This window comes from Rana temporaria, chromosome 8, assembly GCF_905171775.1.
Source record: "Rana temporaria chromosome 8, aRanTem1.1, whole genome shotgun sequence".
In the NCBI taxonomy this organism is placed as follows: domain Eukaryota; kingdom Metazoa; phylum Chordata; class Amphibia; order Anura; family Ranidae; genus Rana; species Rana temporaria.
Genome location: NC_053496.1, coordinates 44,757,980 through 44,778,387, shown reverse-complemented (window position 1 = coordinate 44,778,387; position 20,408 = coordinate 44,757,980). Strand labels below are relative to the sequence as shown.

Sequence of the window (20,408 nt, the reverse complement as noted above, 5' to 3'; positions counted from 1 at the left end):
GTTTTATTGAAACTTAGAGCTAGGATGGGGATGAGGGGCGCATAGGATACCCCAGAACTGAAGAACTGGACAACTTGAGGGCTCCCTAACTATAGGGCTTGAGCTTGCAAATAGTCCCCCAGCTAAGCCTAGCTGGGGCATCAGTGTCTTCCTAATTGCTCCTTCTAGTATGGGGTCTCCCCCAGCAGGACTGAACCCAGGTACTCTGCTCCTGCTGCTGCCTCAGGTTATTTATGGGCTTTGTGTTGCCCAAATGCCAAGCCACGCATGGCCTCCCAACGGTGGTGCCAATCACAAAAGCTCTTTCCTGATTGGCTGCAGCTCCAGTTAGGAGATTTGTCAATGCTTGTGCTCTTGATGAATCCCGAAAGTGCCAGCAGCTGCATGCCAGACAGGAAACCCAGTGCAGGAACCCTGAAAAGGTAAATGTGACACAAGCAACAATTGAAAACCATAACATTTTCAAGGAGTGAAAATTGGGGCCACCTGACATGGCCCCAATGATAGCCGGCAGAAGAACATCTCAAAGGACTGCCTCTCCCATAATAATTATTCTACAAACCCTCTTTCCCTGCCCTTTCTGCTACCTTCCTCCGTATCCTTTGAACTAGATTCATAGGGTGCACAGGGGTGTCATGGAGTCATAGGGTGCACAGGGCAGGGCGCACTGGGGTCACTAGATGACACTGGATCCTCAGGGGTGCACTAAAGTCATGGGATACATAGGGGCTCACTGGGGTCACTACATGACACTGGATGCTCAGGGGTAAAAGGTGCACTAGACAACATGGAGTACTCAGAGTCTGGAACAAAGGACCAAGGAGGTAAAGCCTGCAGCAGGGGGGGCTGCTCTGCCGCATGGTGCCGTGTTACCCGACCGCCGAGCCACACATCTACTCCCAATGGTGGTGTCATTTACAAAAGCTCCAATTAGGATATGTGTTCATGCTGGATTAAACCCGAAAGTGGCATCAACTGTGTGCTGGACAGGAGACCCAGTGCTAGATCCCTGGAGAGGTAAATGTGACACAAGCAACATATGAAAGCCATAACATTTTCAAAGTGTCAGTCCACCTAAAAGGAGTTTTACTCTCCATCTCTCAAAATGTAAAACATTTATTTTTTTTCTTCTGCATAGAGTTCCAGCCTCTTTATAGACCTAAATCCACAGGTCTATGTCTCTTTGTGGTTGATCATGGCTCTATAATATTGGCTTATGTATTGACATCACATGACCTATGCTAAGCACCGCCATTCCGGGAGATGGTCCATCACTCCAGCTGTCAGCCGCCTCATGTTTTTCCCCCAAGATTCCCCTCCTGGGAAATGAGGTTAAGCAGAGAGGCAACCTTCGTTTAAAGGATAAATGCCCTGAGCATCTGTCACTGATTCATTATGGCTGATCGGGGACTGAGCCGGAAAGGAATTGCCAATTTTTTTTGGCCATTTAAAGATTCCACATCTGTGAGATCTGCCAATAACTCAGCTTTACAGCATGGGACACGCTGCCGGTCGTCTCAGGTCGTACCCACGTCTCCTTTGCTGGCCTCGCTTGCCGCAAGTGTTGAAAATGGTGCGCCTCCGAAAACGGATATTTACATTTTGCATTTGTCGCTTTCACTAATATTGTCAAAGCGATAATATCTGTGATAGCAAAGGCATTTGGTACTCATAAAGGGGATTTACTGTATATCCTTTGCGGCTATTGAGGAATATATTTTTTAAAACTTTTTGTGCCTGGTGCCCAACTTTTTATAATTGTCTATGGATTGGAATGGAAAGGTCATATTTAATAATAGTCTAGCTGTAATATGGGCACAGCATCCCATTCTGTCCTCTTCCAAATATCACATGTGACCCCCTTCTTTTTTTTTTTTGTTGTGCCTTTTTTTAAGTGTCGTCTCTCTGATCACATGATGAGCAGGGTCCTCTTCCCTTACTTCTCTTTAGCAGTGGGCTGTTCCTTTTGAAGCTAGGTGCTGCACTAAAGCATTATTGAGACACTGCCTTTTATTCTTCTCTCCTACTGAATTACTGATTTTATGCTGCACTATTCTCCTCTGGCCAGCAGGCGGATAGATAAAGCCATGCAAGCCTATATATGCAGATCAATGAGAATCCTGGGAGCGGTAGTTAAGGATGGCAGATGATTGGATGAATAGACTCCTTACACTACAACAGTGGCGGCCGGTGGATTTTTTTTTGGGGGAGCGGCAAACAGTATAAAGCCCTCAGCTGTTTGGTCCGTAGCACTTGCCCTATCACCAGCGCCCAGAGGCGATTAAATTCGCATGTGCTGCGCTATATAAGTTTTCATTCATTCATTCATTCATTCACCAGCGGCCTCCTGTTCTCCTGTTCTCCATGGGTCATCACGGTAAGGGCGGCTTCCATTATCGGGGTCGGAGATCAGATTAAAGTGACACTCTCCAGGCCGGAGATCAGATTAAAGTGACACTCTTGGGGTCGGAGATCAGATTAAAGTGACACTCTTGGGGTCGGAGATCAGATTAAAGTGACCCTCTCGGGGCCGGAGATCAGATTAAAGTGACCCTCTTGGGGTCGGACATCAGATTAAAGTGACCCTGTCTGGGCCAGAGATCAGATTAAAGTGACCCTCTTGGGGCCGGAGATCAGATTAAAGTGACCCTCTTGGGGTCGGAGATCAGATTAAAGTGACCCTGTCTGGGCCAGAGATCAGATAAAGTGACCATCTCTGGGCCGGAAATTAGATTAAAGTGACCCTCTCAGGGCCAGAGATCAGATTAAAGTGACCCTGTCTGGGCCAGAGATCAGATTAAAGTGACCCTCTTTGGGTCGGAGATCAGATTAAAGTGACCCTCTCAGGGCCGGAGATTAGATTAAAGTGACACTCTTTGGGTCGGAGATCAGATTAAAGTGACCCTCTCAGGGCCGGAGATCAGATTAAAGTGACCATCTCGGGGCCGGAGATCAGATTAAAGTGACCCTCTCAGGGCCGGAGATCAGATTAAAGTGACCCTCTTTGGGTCGGAGATTAGATTAAAGTGACCCTCTTTGGGTCGGAGATCAGATTAAAGTGACCCTCTCAGGGCCGGAGATCAGATTAAAGTGACACTCTTGGGGTCAGAGATCAGATTAAAGTGACACTCTTGGGTCGGAGATCAGATTAAAGTGACACTCTTTGGGTCGGAGATCAGATTAAAGTGACCCTCTCAGGGCCGGAGATCAGATTAAAGTGACCCTCTTGGGGTCGGAGATCAGATTAAAGTGACCCTCTCAGGGCCGGAGATCAGATTAAAGTGACCCTCTTTGGGTCGGAGATCAGATTAAAGTGACCTCTCAGGGCCGGAGATCAGATTAAAGTGACACTCTTGGGGTCAGAGATCAGATTAAAGTGACACTCTTGGGGTCGGAGATCAGATTAAAGTGACACTCTTGGGGTCAGAGATCAGATTAAAGTGACACTCTTGGGGTCGGAGATCAGATTAAAGTGACCCTCTTGGGGCCAGAGATCAGATTAAAGTGACCATCTCAGGGCCGGAGATCAGATTAAAGTGACACTCTTTGGGTCGGAGATCAGATTAAAGTGACACTCTCAGGGCCAGAGATCAGATTAAAGTGACCCTCTCGGGGCCGGAGATCAGATTAAAGTGACCCTCTCAGGGCCGGAGATCAGATTAAAGTGACACTCTTGGGGCCGGAGATCAGATTAAAGTGACCCTGTCTGGGCCGGAGATCAGATTAAAGTGACCCTCTCTGGGTACGAGGGATCTGCTCAGTAAACTGGATCCAGGGCAGATTTTATCTTTCTCAATTTGTTCATCTCCTTTCCAATCCCTCTCCTCCATGTTATTCCCCATTGGTGTTTTATCCCATCGCCATTTTTCCTCTATTGTTCCCGGTTTTCTCCTCTGGCATTTTCCTGCACTGCCTGCAGCAGAGTCTTTCATTCCATCACAATGCTCAGTACGGCGCGGAATGATAATGTATTCTTTGCTCTGACATTTGTCTTCTGTTTTGGGGAATTGTTTGCATAACAATGTTGTTAAATGACTTTCACTGAAAACCGAGGAAACAAATGAGAGAATTTCCCTCGCAGGTGTAAAAAAAAAAAAAAAAAGATCTGACGCAGTTCTCGCTGGTTGTGATAATACAGCTGAACTCTGGGGAGCTAGAAAAGACATACAATAATACAGCTCTGTAATCGTTATTACATTATTAAATGTCATTTTTTTAATGCAGGCAGTGTAAGTACCTGGATGTGACCTGGTATCAGTTTTTTGCAGTTCCTTTTACAGCAGAGTTCAGACTGGAAGAGGGAGAAGCAAAAAAAAAACGGAGCAAGTTAATTGTGCTGCAGTGCTTATGTGCTAACAAAGGAGCAGCTACAGGCATCATCCAGAAATCTTTGTTTTTCAGCAGTGGCAGCCCATCCATACAGGGTGCAGGGGCACCGCCTCCTAATCCATGTGCCCGGCCCCTAATCTACATGCAGGACAACAGACTCATGGATTCCAATGGGATTTTTTTTTTTAGAAGCACATGGTAAGAGCCAGAGGCTCTAATTGGCTTAAAAAAAGGGTGGGCTCGTGGCGCAGAGCACTATGCCCTGAGCCCACCCAGTTGTGTGACAATAGCGAATTAATATTTACCGTTTTCTCCTCCCGGCCAATCAGGAATCGGGTCTTGAGACTCATCACCCGATTGGCCGAGAGGAGAATGGATCCTGTTGGCCACGAGAAGGAGGAGGGAGGGGACGCAGGGAAGCCGAAAGCGAAGTCCAGGAGGAGGAGACGCAGGGTGAAGCCGATGCCCAGAGGAAGCGCTGCCCATGACCTAGATGGGGTAAATGTGGGGCTGGTGACTGACTTTTCCACCCACCCCAAAAAAGTATGCCACTACACTACGATTCACCACAGTGTAGAAGCCATCTTAGCAGCTGTTTAGCCGCTTTATTGTTCTAACAGGGTCATGTCTGGTCCACAGCCAGCTCTATGGTAGAGCTGGTAGATTCATTCTCCGGCTTCCCGATTGCACAGGAGAGGCCAGAGAAGCACCGGATGGCAGCAGGAGGGGGAACCAGGTGATGTCCCTGGCCATCTCTATGACCCTTGGATATCATGATGTCACTTCCGGCATTTTTTGAGATGGAAAGCCTGAGATTTTTTTATTTCAGATTTTTCAGCATAGAGGAGAACTGTGGGGACTTACAAACCCCAGATCTCTCCATAAAGAGGACTTGTCATGCCCTATTCCAGGTGATGTTTACATTCCTTGTAGTAGAAATAAAAGTGATCAAGGAAAAAAAATGTAAGTGTTTAAAAAAAAATATATATATAAAAAATATAAAAAAATTGCAACAACCACCATTTTATTTCCTTGAGTCCCTGCTAAATATATATATATATATATAGATATAGATATAGATATAGATATAGATATAGATATAGATATATATATATATATATATATATATATATATAGATATAGATATATATATATAGAGAGAGAGAGAGAGAGAGAGAGAGAGAGAGAGAGAGAGAGAGATCTAAATATCTAGAGAGAGATCTAAATATCTAGAGAGATCTAAATATCTAGAGAGATCTAAATATCTAGAGAGAGATCTAAATATCTAGAGAGAGCCAGATTCTCGTAGATCGGCGTATTTTTGTGCGGGCGTAACGTATCCTATTTACGTTATGCCTCCGCAACTTAGACGGGCAAGTGCTGTATTCTCAAAGCACTTGCTCCGTAAGTTGCGGCGGCGTAGCGTAAATAGGCCGACGTAAGCCCGCCTAATTTCAAATTTGGAACAGGGGGGCATGTTTTATGTAAATAACTTGTGACCCAACGTGATTGACGTTGACGGCATGCGCCGTCCGTGGAATATCCCAGTGTGCATTGCTCCAAAGTACGCCGCAAGGACGTATTGGTTTCGACGTGAACGTAAATGATGTCCAGCCCCATTCACGGACGACTTACACAAACGACGTAAAATATTCAAAATTCGACGCGGGAACGAAGTCCATACCTAACATTGGTACGCGTAAATCAGCGTACACGCCCCTAGCGGCCAGCGTAAATATGCAGTTAAGATCCGACGGCGTAACAGACTTACGCCGGTCGGATCTAATAGAAATCTATGCGTAACTGATTCTGAGAATCAGGCGCATAGATACGACCGCCCAGACTCAGAGATACGACGGCGTATCTGGAGATACGCCGTCGTATCTCCTTTGAGAATCTGGACCTTATTGTTTGGGGGTTCTGAGTAATTTTCTAGCAAAAAAAAATATAAAATGATTTTTACACATAGGAAAAAAATGCCAGATTTGGCCTTGGTGGACAGTGGTTAAAGTTGCAAGTAATAACAAATATAAAATATTTAATAAATTAATAAAAAATATTTATTTTGCTCTTCAGCTTCTGCCTACTTTCTGCAAGCACTGGTGATGCTTTGCAAATTTTTTTTTGGAGTGTCTGTTAGAAACATGACAGCCTCTAAGGAGGACTTACGGGCTGACACTTCTGCTCTGGATGGGTCTAAATGCCAGTAAATAATCTAAAAAACAAGTCATCCCTGAGATATGATTTTGAACTAAAATTACTTTTATAAAATGGAGATGTTGATTATCACAAATGCCCATTTTTGAATGGTTCTCTTTCAACTTTCTGCACTGAACAATACCCAGTCTATCAGTTTTCCTTCCAACAGAGATTATAGGCTCACAGTGGGTGGCTTATCCTGTCCTGGAAGGTTAGCTGTTTATCACTGATGCTGGTGCTCTATCTAATATACAAATTACCACTAGAGGGAGCATTTACAAACCTGTATGTAAAAGGTAATCATGGCAATCTGAAAATGAAAAATTCAGTTAAGAGAAATCACTAATGTAGTGCTACCCCCGTAGGAGCCGATGAATAGGATGGATCCTCTGTTCTTTGCTTTAACCTTTTCCAAAAAACTTTGGACCATCTAACACACCATATCACAGAAATTAATACTTAGTTCCCAGTAGTAGGGCTCGATAAAAAAAAAACAGGCACCAAACCAGGTAGTAAAGGCAAATTTATATATTTTCACCCAATATGGTTTCACAACTCGCATTCGGCGCTCTATAAGTATTTATTCCAATCCAATCCAATCCAACTAGGCAAGTGTATATTGGAATAAAATGGTAATAACACAATTTAGCATACAAAGTGATTAACAGTAAGGACTAGGCATAAAATGACCTAGTCCTAGACCTATTGGGTATGCAGTGCCCAAAAGAAAAAAGGATGGTAGCGGAAAGGGCAGAGAAACAAAGGGGGATTGCAGAATAATTATTACAGGAGGGGCAGTACTTTGAGCTGTTCTTCTGCCGGCTATCATTGGGGCCCTTTAAGAGCATTGGTGCACTTAACAACAGCCCCAGTTAACCTGCATGCAGTATACAGTAGGTACAGTATAGTCACAGGTGCAAGGTAGATGTAGTTCAGATGCGGTAAAGGTTTGGTATAATGCGGTATAAGGTTGGTATAGGTGCAGTCTAGATTTGTTATAAGTGCGGTAAAGAGTGCAGCATGGGTGCAGTAAAGATTGGATACAGTTGGTGTTCTGCTCTTATTGGTTCAGTCCCTGCTGGTAGTATCAGCAATGGGTGAATAGCCTTCTCACCAGTCCCCAGGATGCTGTGTTTACCTGCCTCGCTGTAGTAGGGGGGCCCTCATTCTCTCCCTAAAAGCCTTCCATGATCAGCAGTGGGGAGCAGAGGGTGAGTGGACGCTCTAGTCTCCCTGTTGAACTGGTGCAGTTGCTGTGGTGCAGTGCTGGCCCCATGTGTTCCCAGTCTCATTCTTGGATCTCCGCTGGTATGGGCTTACTTGGCCTTAGCTCTCCCGCTACTGGCCAGTGGAGAGTGGTGCAGCATAACATCAGAAACTCAGTAGAGGGAGGGAAGAATAAAGGGCAATGTCTTCATCCCCATATTATTATTATACAGGATTTATATAGCATCAACAGTTTGCGCAGCGCTTTACAAAATGAGGGCAAACATTACAGTTACAACACCATTTGGTACAAAAGGAATTAGAGTGCCCTGCTTGTTAGAGCTTACAATCTATTACTGTAGCCCAACACCTGGTTACACTCAGTATGAGTCCTCATTGAAAGTGTAGTATCTGTAATTTTATTTGCAGAACTGGGCTGGATGTAGTGTTAGAAATTTTTATAGGGTGAACCCCCGCTTTAAGTAGCACAGAGACCCAGTGGTGACATCATTGGGTTTAAAATAAGTTATGTATTGAATATGGAAAGGTTTTATTTAAAGATTTCATTAGCATGTTCATGGGGGGGGGGATCAGGGAAGGGGAAATATAAGCAGATTAAACTTAAGCTTTGAGGGACACATTCAAGCAGATAAGATAACACCTAAAGTCATTAGCGGCTCTTATTCCTAGAAGTGAAGGCATTCAATCTAACCCGCAGACATGGCGGCTGTGAAATATGAGCTGTCGGGAGGAATCAATTAAACACGACTAACTCTCTTTACGTTTACACAGCCCAGGATGCAGATGCCTGCTCTAGGGTCTGACGTCGGGGAATTTAGTAAATGCCATTGCTATGTAAATCTAATGAAATATATTCAGGACGGTATAATAAAACGGGATCGGTATCCAATGATAATGCAGATGCAGACAATGCAGTTTAGCCTTTATCATCCAATGATAAAGGCTAAACTAGAAGATGTACAAATATTAGTAATGGCCTCAGTGTGCGCCCTGATTCACAAACACTAGTATGCATACCCTGCAGTCTATGGACCTCCACTATCAACTGCTGATCTAGCATCAGATATTAGACATGTGCGGTTAGTTTCGTTCCGATTCGAAATTCGGACACATTTTTAATTATACAATAGTAAAAAAATGTAAACAAATCTGAAATAACGAAATTAAAATTCTGTCTGAAATTTAAAATTTGAGCAGTTTTCAAATCAAATTCAAATAGTTTTCAAATTAAAATTTGAATTTCAGAAGAGAAAAAAATTGAATAGAAAATAAAGGAATAGATTAGAAGAGACTATAAGGCCCCATACACACGAGAGAATTTATCCGCGGATACGGTCCAGCGGACCGTTTCCACGGATAAATCCTCTCAAAGATTTCCGCAGATTTCTATGCGATGGAGTGTACACAATATCGCATTGAAATCCGCGCGGAAATCCTCTGGCGATGACGTGTCGCGCCGTCGCCGCGATTATGACGCGGCGACGGGCGCGACGCTGTCATATAAGGAATTCCACGCATGCGTCAAATCATTACGACGCGTGCGGGGAATCCCTTTGGACGGATGGATCCGGTGAGTCTGTACAGACGAGCGGATCCATCCGTTGGGATGGATTCCAGCAGATGGATTTGTTGTGCATGTCAGCAAATATCCGATCTGCTGGAATCCATCCCAGAGGAGATTTCTCCGCGGAAACAGATCCGCTGGCGTGTACACACCATAGGATCTATCCGCTGAAACCCATTTGCTGGGATTTATCTGCGGATGGATTCTATCGTGTGTATGGGGCCTTATAGAATAGAAAATAAAGGCGCATCAACGATGCACTACTAACAGACCATCTGAATATCCAACAGCTAACTTCCAGCATGGAAGAATACTTTACACTTAACTCTTCCCCAGACGTTCCTCCCACGTCTCTATGGATGGCCCACAAGGCGGTCATGAGGGGCCATCTAATCAAGTTGGCTTCTACCAAAAACAGGATTAAACTGACCGATATAAAAACACTAACTAGAGATCTGGACAAATTATATCATAAACATAATCAATCCCCCTCCAGTGATACCCTCAAGCAAATCCAAGAAAAACGTACAGCCCTAGATACTCTATTAACCTCAGACGCAGAAAAAGCCCTTAGATGGTCAAAAGCAAGATTCTTATTACATAGTAATTCTACTTCCACTATGTTCGCCAGAAAACTGAACCAATCCACGAAAACCCCCACACACCTATAAGCTAAGAGACTCTGCTGGCCACTTAATCTCCCATCCGAAGGGAGTCATGGAGGTTTTTCTGAAATTTTATAGGAAGCTTCTATCATCTCCCCAAACCACGCCGAGGCAATCCTCGACGCAATGGCTAGATGAAATCCAGCTTCCCTCTCTATCATCCCGACAGTGTGAGGCATTAAACGCACCCTGCACAGAAATAGAGGTAATCAAGATTATAGGTTCTCTAAAGACCTCCACAGCCCCAGGCCCCGACGGTTTTTCTTCATCATACTACAAAAAGTTTGCATCAGTGTTAATTCCACATCTGGTGAAACTTTTTAACCACGTTCTACAAGGCAACCAATTCCCCTCCGAAATGCTCCTAGCGAATATGTCTCTCCTACCCAAACCAAACAAAGACCACTCATCCCCACAGAACTTTCGCCCGATATCAGTCATAGACAATGACCTAAAGGTTTTTGGTAAAATATTAGCAGACAGATTAGCCTCAGTCATCTCACCCCTTATCCACCCAGACCAAACAGGTTTTATTCCAGACAGGCAGATTACAGATAATATAAGATTAGCAACAAACATCATCCAAGACTCCAACCTTCATGCAAGATCAACACTACTTCTTAGTTTAGATATTCACAAAGCTTTCGATAGCGTCAGCTGGTCCTACTTAGACTCGCTACTCCCTAGATACGGCATAGGAGATGAATTTCTACACGGATTTAAAGCCTTATACCACGATCCACATACTCGTATTAAGCTCCCTGGCCATAACTCTGATTTTTTCCCATTAAGCAGGGGCACAAGACAGGGCTGCCCCTTATCCCCTCTCCTGTTTGCTCTTGCTATTGAGCCTCTTGCCTGCGCTATCCGCAGTAATACCAACATCAAAGGGTACACAAAAGGCCTGAAAGATTTTAAATTAAGTCTCTATGCAGACGACGTCCTCCTGTTCCTTACAGACCCTTTACTTTCTCTACCAAACCTAATCCAGACCTTGGATACATTTCATGACCTTTCAGGGTTAGGCATAAATCTATCTAAATGTTCTGCCCTCCCGATTAACTGCCCCCCCGATCTGACTGCCAGGTTAAGGGAGAAATTTTCCTTTCAATGGTGTTCAGACTCCTTCCGATATTTAGGCATCCACATCACCCCATGCTACAAATCCCTATACCACAAAAACTACCCCAGATTGCTTCAAAACATTAGAGATTTACTCAAATCATGGTCAGCATTCCATGTGTCCTTTATGGGTAGGATAGTTGCTATCAAAATGGTTATACTTCCAAAACTACTTTTCTTCTTTAGAGCACTCCCTATCCTGGTCCCTAAAAGCACCCTAGATTCTATCCAAAGAGATATAAACAAATTCATATGGCAAAATAAAAAATCGAGATTTGGATATGCACTGATGTATAGACCTCAGTCGAAGGGAGGGTTGAGTATGCCCAACTTATGGCTATACTACCTTTCAGCCAGATATACACAACTTGCACAATGGTATGCACCTTCCAGTCATATCCCTTGGCTAGAATTTGAGGAACAATCTGTCTTGCCGTTCCACCTCCAAGGCCTCCTATGGTCCAAATCTATTAAAACTCAAAGGATGGGTCATCTTAATAAAGTAGTACATCAAGACCTACTATTATGGCACAGACATAAACATAAGTTTAACATCTCCTCAGAGATCCCTCCCCTAGCTTCCTTCGTAGGGGACCCTCTATTTACCCCTCCAGACATTCACTCCAACCATTATTCTGTCTGGCAGGTCCACAATCTATCTAACTTAAAAGCTTTCACTAAAAATAATACTTTTCGCACATTTTTGGATTTACAGACAGAATATAAACTTAGATACTGATCTCTCAGACTACAATAATATCAAACTATTCTATCAAAAAAACTTCTCTCTCTCCCTCCAAACCCCCTTTACGATTTTTGAACGAATTTGTCTTACTTCACCCAGAGACAGAGGCCTGATATCAAGAATGTATAGAAACCTAAATGAATATAATTTACCAGACAAAACACGCCAAATGCTGCAATGGGAATCAGATCTAGATGAATCCTTCTCTACTGAGCAATGGGACGGCATGACGGATAACCTACGGAAGTGTACCAGGACGGCCTCCATTAGGGAATCTGCCATTAAACTCCAATATAGGTGGTACCTCACCCCTGACAGAATTAATTCATTCTATCCCGCAACATCTCCCCTCTGTTTTAGAGGCTGCCTGGTACAGGGTTCCCTTATCCACACCTTCTGGGAATGTGCACACCTCAAAGACACATGGCAACAGGCCAGTATTAAAATAGAACAGATAACAGGTAGAAGAATAGAACTGACGCCTAAAATGTGTCTTCTATTCTATCCGATCCCAGACATCCCTATAGCCCACACCAGGCTTATACACACCTTACTCACGTCAATACACTGGGCGATAGCGCTCAATTGGCGCTCCTCCGTTGTGCCTTGGTCCCAAATCATGGATCGTATGATATCCATTAAACTAGGAGAACGCATCCATCACACCTTATATGATACCATGAACATATATGATCAGAAATGGAAGCCCTGGGACCTTTCTCTGATAACTCATTGAATTAAACCAATTTATTTTTTTATTTTTTTTATTATTATTTTTATTCCGATTCCGTTTTATTCTCTCATTTTGCCAACGAACTAAGTCATTAAATTTTTACATTGCTGCAATGTACTACCAAACTGCCTTATATACAAACCAGCACTTATTTCTCTGTCGCTCGATTACCTGATATGCATATTCTTCATAGATGTTGTTCACTGCTCTAATATGTATTTTTGTACTTCTTGCCAATTCGAATTTAATCTGTACTGAGACTTATTTTTTTTCAATAAACCGTTTGTAAACAAAAAGAATAGAAAATAAAAGAATATAATATAATAGAGTAAAACAGAGCAGAATGCAAAATAAAATAATAGAGAACAAAGGGATGGAATAGACAATTAAAGAATATAATAGAAAATAAAAGTAAAAGAATAAATAAGAGAGCTTTTTCTCCAATCAGCACCTGTATTAGTGTCACTGGTTCCCAAAAAGTGTCAGAAGTGTTAGTAACTGACTGTCCACCGCAATATCGCAGTCCCTCTATAAGTCGCTGATCACCGCTATTACCAGTAATAAAAAAAAAATACTGTATATCCAATAGTTTGTAGAAGCTATAATTTTTGTGCAAACCAATCAATATACGCTTATTGGGATTTTTTAACAATAATATATAGCAGAATACATATTGGCCTAAATTGATGAAGACATTTGATTTTTTATTGGATATGTTTTTATAACAGAAAGTAAAAAATATATTTATTTTTTCAAAATTGTCAGCCTTTTTTTGTTTATAGTGCAAAAAAATAAAAACCGCAGAGGTGATCAAATGCCACCAAAAGAAAGCTCTATTTGTGGAAAAAAAAGACAAATGAACGCAGTGCGGTATCGCAAAAAATGGGGTTAAATCTTCTGGCGGTCAAGTGGTTAAAGGTCACAGACCCTCAAATACACACACAATATATATATATATATATATATATATATATATATATATATTATGTATATATAAAAAATATATCCTAAATAGCTATCTATTCTTTGTATTCCTCCCCTGTCTTTTATGCATAGTAATGCATTTATTCTTTTTTTACAGGTCATCTTGATTCTTACAAAGCTGTATGATTTTAATCTGGGGAGCGTGACAGAGAGTTCCCTCTGGCGGTAGGTAGATGATGATTATTATTATTATTATTATTATTATTATTATTATTATTATTTTATACTCTACAAAAAATAAAGGTTTTGCATCTATAATTCAAACAAATGCGACTTCCCACTTGCTTCTATCTTGTGGTATCCAATCACTCTCTTCTATGTATGTAATTCTGCTTCTCACTCTGATGTCTTATTAGGACAGCAGTGAGTTTTCTTAGATGCATTCTGATTACTTTCAGCAGCGCTACTCACTAAGGCCTGGTTCACACTCGTTCACTTGGGTTGCACTGAAACCCATGATAATGGAAAATACATTGCTTCCAATAGTACCTGTTCACATCAATGCAGGAAGGCCGGAATCTGGGGGTCCCATTGTTAAAGAGAGCTGCCTGATTCTGAAAAGCTACTCCCCAACACCCCCACAACCACTGGACCAGGGTTGTGGGGAAGTGGCCCTTGTCCGGGCAAAGTTCCACCCTTGTCCCACCCTCTTTCCTGGCCTTATGGGCTCCATGTATAGATAAGGGTCTAGTATGGATTTTGGAGGAGATCCCACACCATTTATTTTTTGTTGTGGGGTTCCCCTTTATCTCCACACCAGAGAGAGATAGATTTGGGTGTTGTGAATGAATGAATGAATGAATGAAGACTTATATAGCGCGGCACATGCGAACTAAATCGCCTCTGGGCGCTTGTTGTTCCTGTCTCTTGACATCAGAAGAGCAGAGTTTTAATCTGTCTTCTGAAGGCCAGGTGGTTTTCCTCCAACCGAATGCTGGTTGGTAAAGCGTTCCATAGTCTAGGACCTTGGAAAGCAAACCTTCTTTCTCCTTTGGACTTGTATCTTGCTTTGGGTAACTTGACCAGATTTTGGTCGGTGGATCGCAGAACGCGATTGGAATTGTGGGGTTCTATCTTGTCGCAAAGATATTGCGGAGCCTTCCCATGGATGCACTTATGCGTCAGACAGAGTGCTTTAAATGCAATTCTGTCCTTTACTGGCAACCAGTGAAGGGTTCTCAACGAAGGTGGGCATAGAGATGGTTTTGGTAGCCATGTGAGGTTATCAACTGACCAGGGAAGTAGGTGTAGATAGAGGGCTGAGGATGGAACCTTGGAGAACTTCTCCTGAAAGAGGAAGAGGAGAGGATGAGATAGAGTTGTAGGTGATCCTAAAGACGCATTGCGATAGGTAGGAGGAGAATCAGGAAAAAGCAGAGTCTTGGAGGCCAAAGAAGATTCGTTTTTTTGGGGGGGGGGGGGAGCAGGTGATTAACTGTGTCAAAGGCAACAAAGGTCTAACACTCTAACAAAATGATTACTAAGTAGTGGCCTTTGGTTTTAATGGTTATTAGGTCATTAACATACTATAAGACTGGGTTCACATTGTTGCACAGTGACAACATTCATTCTAAATGGCACCGCAACACACATTACCAAGGCACCCATTTATAGTACACACTATACATACTACTGTGGGTTTTAGTGTGCTGCATTACAAAAAAAAGTACATGTACCTTTATGGTGTGTTAGGCAGCATATTCAGTGAATGGGCTGCCTTTATGCAACACATGTTAACATGCGTCTTATCATGTGAATCCAGCCCTTGGTAGTCTTGCTACTTTTACTTTTTTCAGTTAAAGCAAAACTCTGGGATAAATGCATAGTTGAATCACTATATGGTAAAAAAAGTCCTGGACACCTGACCATCACACCTAATATGAGCTTGTTGGACACCCAATTCCAAAATTATGGGCAATAATATACGTAACAGTGGCCTTGCTGCCCTTCATGGATGGGAAATATCCTGGTAGCAAACAAGAGAGAAGAGAAAAAAAGGCGCACCAGTCTAGTGTGTTACTGTTGACAATTTAATAGAATAAAAATGTAATAAAAAACTACTCACAAGGAAAGCGACATAACAGGCTTATCGACAACGCTGTAGTGGATACCCCTCGAACCACACTCCAAATGGGGGGGATAAAGGTGTGTCACTGCCGGGTTAAGGCGTAATTTCGAGGCTACAAAAACCTCTTCACTGCTGGGCTCTGATGAAGAGGTCTTTGTAGCCTCGAAACGCGTCAGCCGGCAGTGACACAGCTTTATTCCCCCTATTTGGAGTGTGGTTTGAGGGGTATCCACTACAGCGTTGTCGATAAGCCTATTATGTCGCTTTCCTTGTGAGTAGTTTTTTATTACATTTTTATTCTATTAAATTGTCAATGGTAACACACTAGGCTGGTGCGCCTTTTTTTCTCTTCTCTCTTGAGGTCAGGACACCATTTGAGTTCCTTCACCCAAAGCTGGTCAAACCTTGTCTTAATGGAGATGGCTTTGTGCACAGGGGCACAGTCATGCGGAAAAGAAATGAGCCTTCCCCCAAACCTTGGCCACAAGGTTGGAAGCACAACATTTTCTAAAATGTCTTTTGTATGTTGTAGCATTACCAGCACTTTCCTTCACTGGAAACACCTAAGCTGAATAATAAAGAGGGTTAACCACATACTTTAGCCAATAGGTATGATATCAACTGTCATGACATTTTGGCCTCATAGTGTAGGCTGCGACATGAGGTGTCCATAATATTTTGGTTCTATAGTTGGCTTTGCATAGCTCTTCCAAGAAATCCAAATTTACACCGTGTTTTTGGGTTTTATTAGTAGATTTAATTCCCACCCTAAGGGCTATGCAAAGCCAACTATAGAACCAAAAGATTATGGACACCTCCTGCCCAAACCTACACTATGAGACCAAAAAATCTGAGGACAGCTTCCACTCTTCCACTATTCCTAGTCAATGTCGTGGCCAGTGACGTCACTGACACGTGCCTCTTACTGCACCTATTTAATGGATCTTCCTTCCAGTGTCTGACACCCGAATAACGTTCCTCAGAACTCCTTCCCAGTGACTTTGCTTGCTGGCTGTTTGGACTTCTCGTGTAACTACCTTGGCTCTTCCCCAATGGGTTCACTTGTCTGCTGCCTCCCCCGACCCTTAGCCTGTTTTCTGGATCTTTTTCATCTTTCAAGCACAGTAACTGTCTTCTCCTCTACTCTCTGAATTCTTCCACTGTTCACCTGTTTGTGCAGGCTGGTCACTATATGTTAACCACTTAAGCCCCGGACCATTTTGCTGGTCAAAGACCAGGCCACTTTTTGACATTCGGCACTGCGTCGCTTTAACTGACAATTGCGCGGTCATGCAACGTGGCTCCTAAACAAAACTGACGTTCTTTTTTTTCCACAAATAGAGCTTTCTTTTGGTGGTATTTGATCACCTCTGCGGTTTTATTTTTTTGCGCTGCAAACAAAAATAGAGCGACAATTTTGAAAAATATTCAATATTTTTAACTTTTTGCTATAATAAATATCCCCAAAAAATATATATAAAAAAACATATTTTTTTCCTCAGTTTAGGGCGATATGTATTCTTCTACATATTTTTGGTAAAAAAAAAACGCAATAAGCGTTTATTGATCGGTTTGCGCAAAAGTTATAGCGTCTATAAAATAGGGGATAGTTTTATGGCATTTTTATTAATTTTTTTTTTACCAGTAATGGTGGCGATCAGCGATTTTATATCGTGACTGCAACATTATGGCGGACACTTTTGACACATTTTTGGGACCATAAAAATGCACTGATTACTGTGAAAATGACACTGTAGGGGTTAACCACTAGGTGGTGCTGAAGGGGTTAAGTGTGCCTAGGGATGTGTTCTAACTGTAGGGTGACACGACATTGATCACAGCTTACGATTACAGGAAGCTGTGTACATTGTCCTGTCACTAGGAAGACTGGGGAAATGCTTGTTTACATAAGCATTTCCTCCTCCTTCCTCACCGTGACACGATTGCGGTTATGCCTGCGGACATCGAGTCCTCGGGACCCACGGTCGGAGTCACTGAGCTTGCGGCGGGGCGTGCGTCCACAATGCCGCTTCTTAAAGGGGATGTATATATACGTCCTTTTGCCTGCCCATGCCATTCTGCAGACGTATATCAGCGTGCGGCGGTTGGCATGTGGTTAAAGCAAATTGAACCTTGGGGTTATGACCTGGGGTCAGCACACTGTCCAAATGTTTGTGAGGAATCCCTAGTAGTACATTTGCTAGCCCTTAGACTCCATGACCCTGGGATCCTATGCCATCTGCTCACATGTGAGTTCACCCCCTTCTGCCCCGCCAAGCTTACTTTGCTTGCTATGTACAATATACAGGTTGACTTTTACTTACCAGAATAAAAGTCTGTGTTGTAATGATAAGGATATAAAGTACTCTTATGCCGCATACACACGACTGTTTTTCATGATGAGAAAAATGCAATTTTTTTAATTGGTCATTAAAAACGATCGTGTTTAGGCTCCAGGGCATTTTTCGCGATGTGAAAAATGGGCATTCGAAATTTAGAACATGCTCTATTTTTTCTCAAATTTTTCACGTCGCGAAAAATGGTCGTGTGTAGGCTTTAACGATGGGGGAAAAAATGCGCATTCTCAGAAGCAAGTTATGAGAAGGGAAATTTGCATAATCAAGCCCAAAGGGTGTCTCTATTCGAATGGAACTTCCCCTTTACAGTGCCGCCGTACGTGTTGTACATCACCGTGCTTTGCTCGAGCATTTTTTTTTCACGATCGTGTGTATGCAAGGCAGGCTTGACGAGAATCACGTCGAGAAAAACTTTGTTTTTTCCATGACATTAAAAACGGTCATGTGTACGCGGCATTAGACCTTATAGGGTTAAAGCACCCATGTTATGTCAGCACGCCACTGATCCTTTCCTCAAGAAACCCTCCTTTGACTTTATATGACTGACCGCTATTAGGGCATCTACTATTTAGGTCAATTGCATGTGTCTCTCTAATTGCTTTAAGCTTGACTTTTACCAAGGCCCAACTGCATGGAAACATGCAGATCTATCAATCTTCTGTCTTCCTTGGAAGCCCCACGACAACTTCCTGGCATCCCCGAAGATGGTTAGTTTACAAATTTTTACCGGCGCTCTTGATTTATGAATACCTGCCTTCCCACAGATGCTGCGTTAAGATCATGTTCAGAATGTGCTGAATCTCGGCAGAAACTACTGCCAAGTCTTCAAGTCCCATTGACATTTCCTGGGCCCGCTTAATTAATTGTTCTGATCCTTAATCAGCGAGGGATAGGCTTTCCAGATGCTTATTCCTATTTGTTTTCCATCCATCGGGAATGTCAATTCTCTTGTTCCCCACTATATGTAAAATCCTACAGTAGACTCAAATCAAACATGGCCCATCTTTGATTTAAGGCAGAATTTAAATGCCCAAGGGGGTGTAGAAAAAGTTGGATCGTGTTTAAGCTTTTTTTTTATTGTGAATTGGATTGCAGCCTATTTTAGACTGAGGGGTTTGAAGCATATTTTATCAGTTTTTGCACTTGTGTATCTCTGAAGCCAAACTTTTTTCGAAAGAACACAGAAGATAGAATGGTTCAAACCTCTGTCAGGTTTTTCTTTTTATGTCCCATTGGGGAGAGTTACCTTGACTTTCTTTCCCATAGACAAAACAAAAAGTTGCAGCTATATAACACAAAATAACTCCTAAACTGGTGTCACTGGAACAAAGGTCCCCATTGTAGTACGTACCCTCTATTCCTGTTGTGGTGACCATTCAAAATGTTAATTTTTTTTTTAGTAGAATGGGGATGGGTTAGAAATTTTGGGCCAGATTCACAGAAGAGATACGACGGCGTATCTCCTGATACACCGTCGTATCTCTGTGTTCCGGCCGTCCTAACTATGCGGCTGATTCATAGAATCAGTTACGCATAGATAGCCATAAGATCCGACCGGTGTAATTGACTTACACTGTCGGATCTTAAGGATGCAATTCTATGCCGGCCGCTAGGTGGCAAGGCCATTGCGGTCGGCGTAGAATATGCAAATGACTAGTTACGGCGATCCACGAAGATCCGCGCGTTCGTCGCAATCCCGTACGTCGTTGCTAGTTGTTTTTACCCGTCGCAAAGTTACACCTGCTTTAACATGGCTTATCTTTAGATCAGCCATGTTAAAGTATGGCCGTCGTTCCCGCGTCGAATTTAAAAAAAAAATTTCTTTGCGTAAGACGTCCGGGAATACGAAACGCCGTAACGCACGTTGCATTTAAAAAAAAACGTTGGGGCGCTGTAATTTCGCGCAATGCACGTTGGGAAATTTGAACACGGAGCATGCGCAGAACGTTCGGCGCCTAATTTAAATGGCGCCCGCCCCATTTGAATTAGGCGGGCTTGCGCCGAGTGGAATTACGTTACACCGCTGCAAGTTTACAGGTAAGAGCTTTGTGAATCAGGCACTTACGCTGTAAACCTGCAGCGGTGTAACGTAAATGGGATACGTTACGCTGCCGCAGCGTAACGTATTTCTCTCTGAATCTGGCCCTAAGTTAGTGAGTCGCTCTATTGGCTTACACCAATCACTGGTTCATCCTACCACCAAACTATCAGTAAGTCAAATGAAAAGAAGCCAGTGGCACATCCTAGAATCCACAAATTGGATTCTTCTATTATTCTGGTCAAGCAACACATAACACTGCTTAGGACTTTCCCCTCCTAATTAAGCCTAGTTAACTATTCTTTCACTTTACCCCCCCCCCCCCCAAAAAAAATAAAAATAAAATCACAGCTGTTAAAACACTCATTATTTTCTAT

The 20,408-nt window shown here is 42.8% G+C and overlaps 1 protein-coding gene across 1 annotated transcript in view; it reads left to right on the top strand.

The window, feature by feature from the left end:
• Positions 1-20,408, top strand: part of SORCS3 (sortilin related VPS10 domain containing receptor 3) — a 774,589-nt gene that overhangs the window by 194,135 nt on the left and 560,046 nt on the right. The window contains exon 2 of the mRNA XM_040361656.1: positions 13,666-13,733. Within this exon, the coding sequence (XP_040217590.1) occupies positions 13,666-13,733 (68 nt within the window). The remainder of the gene's footprint in view (positions 1-13,665; positions 13,734-20,408) is intronic.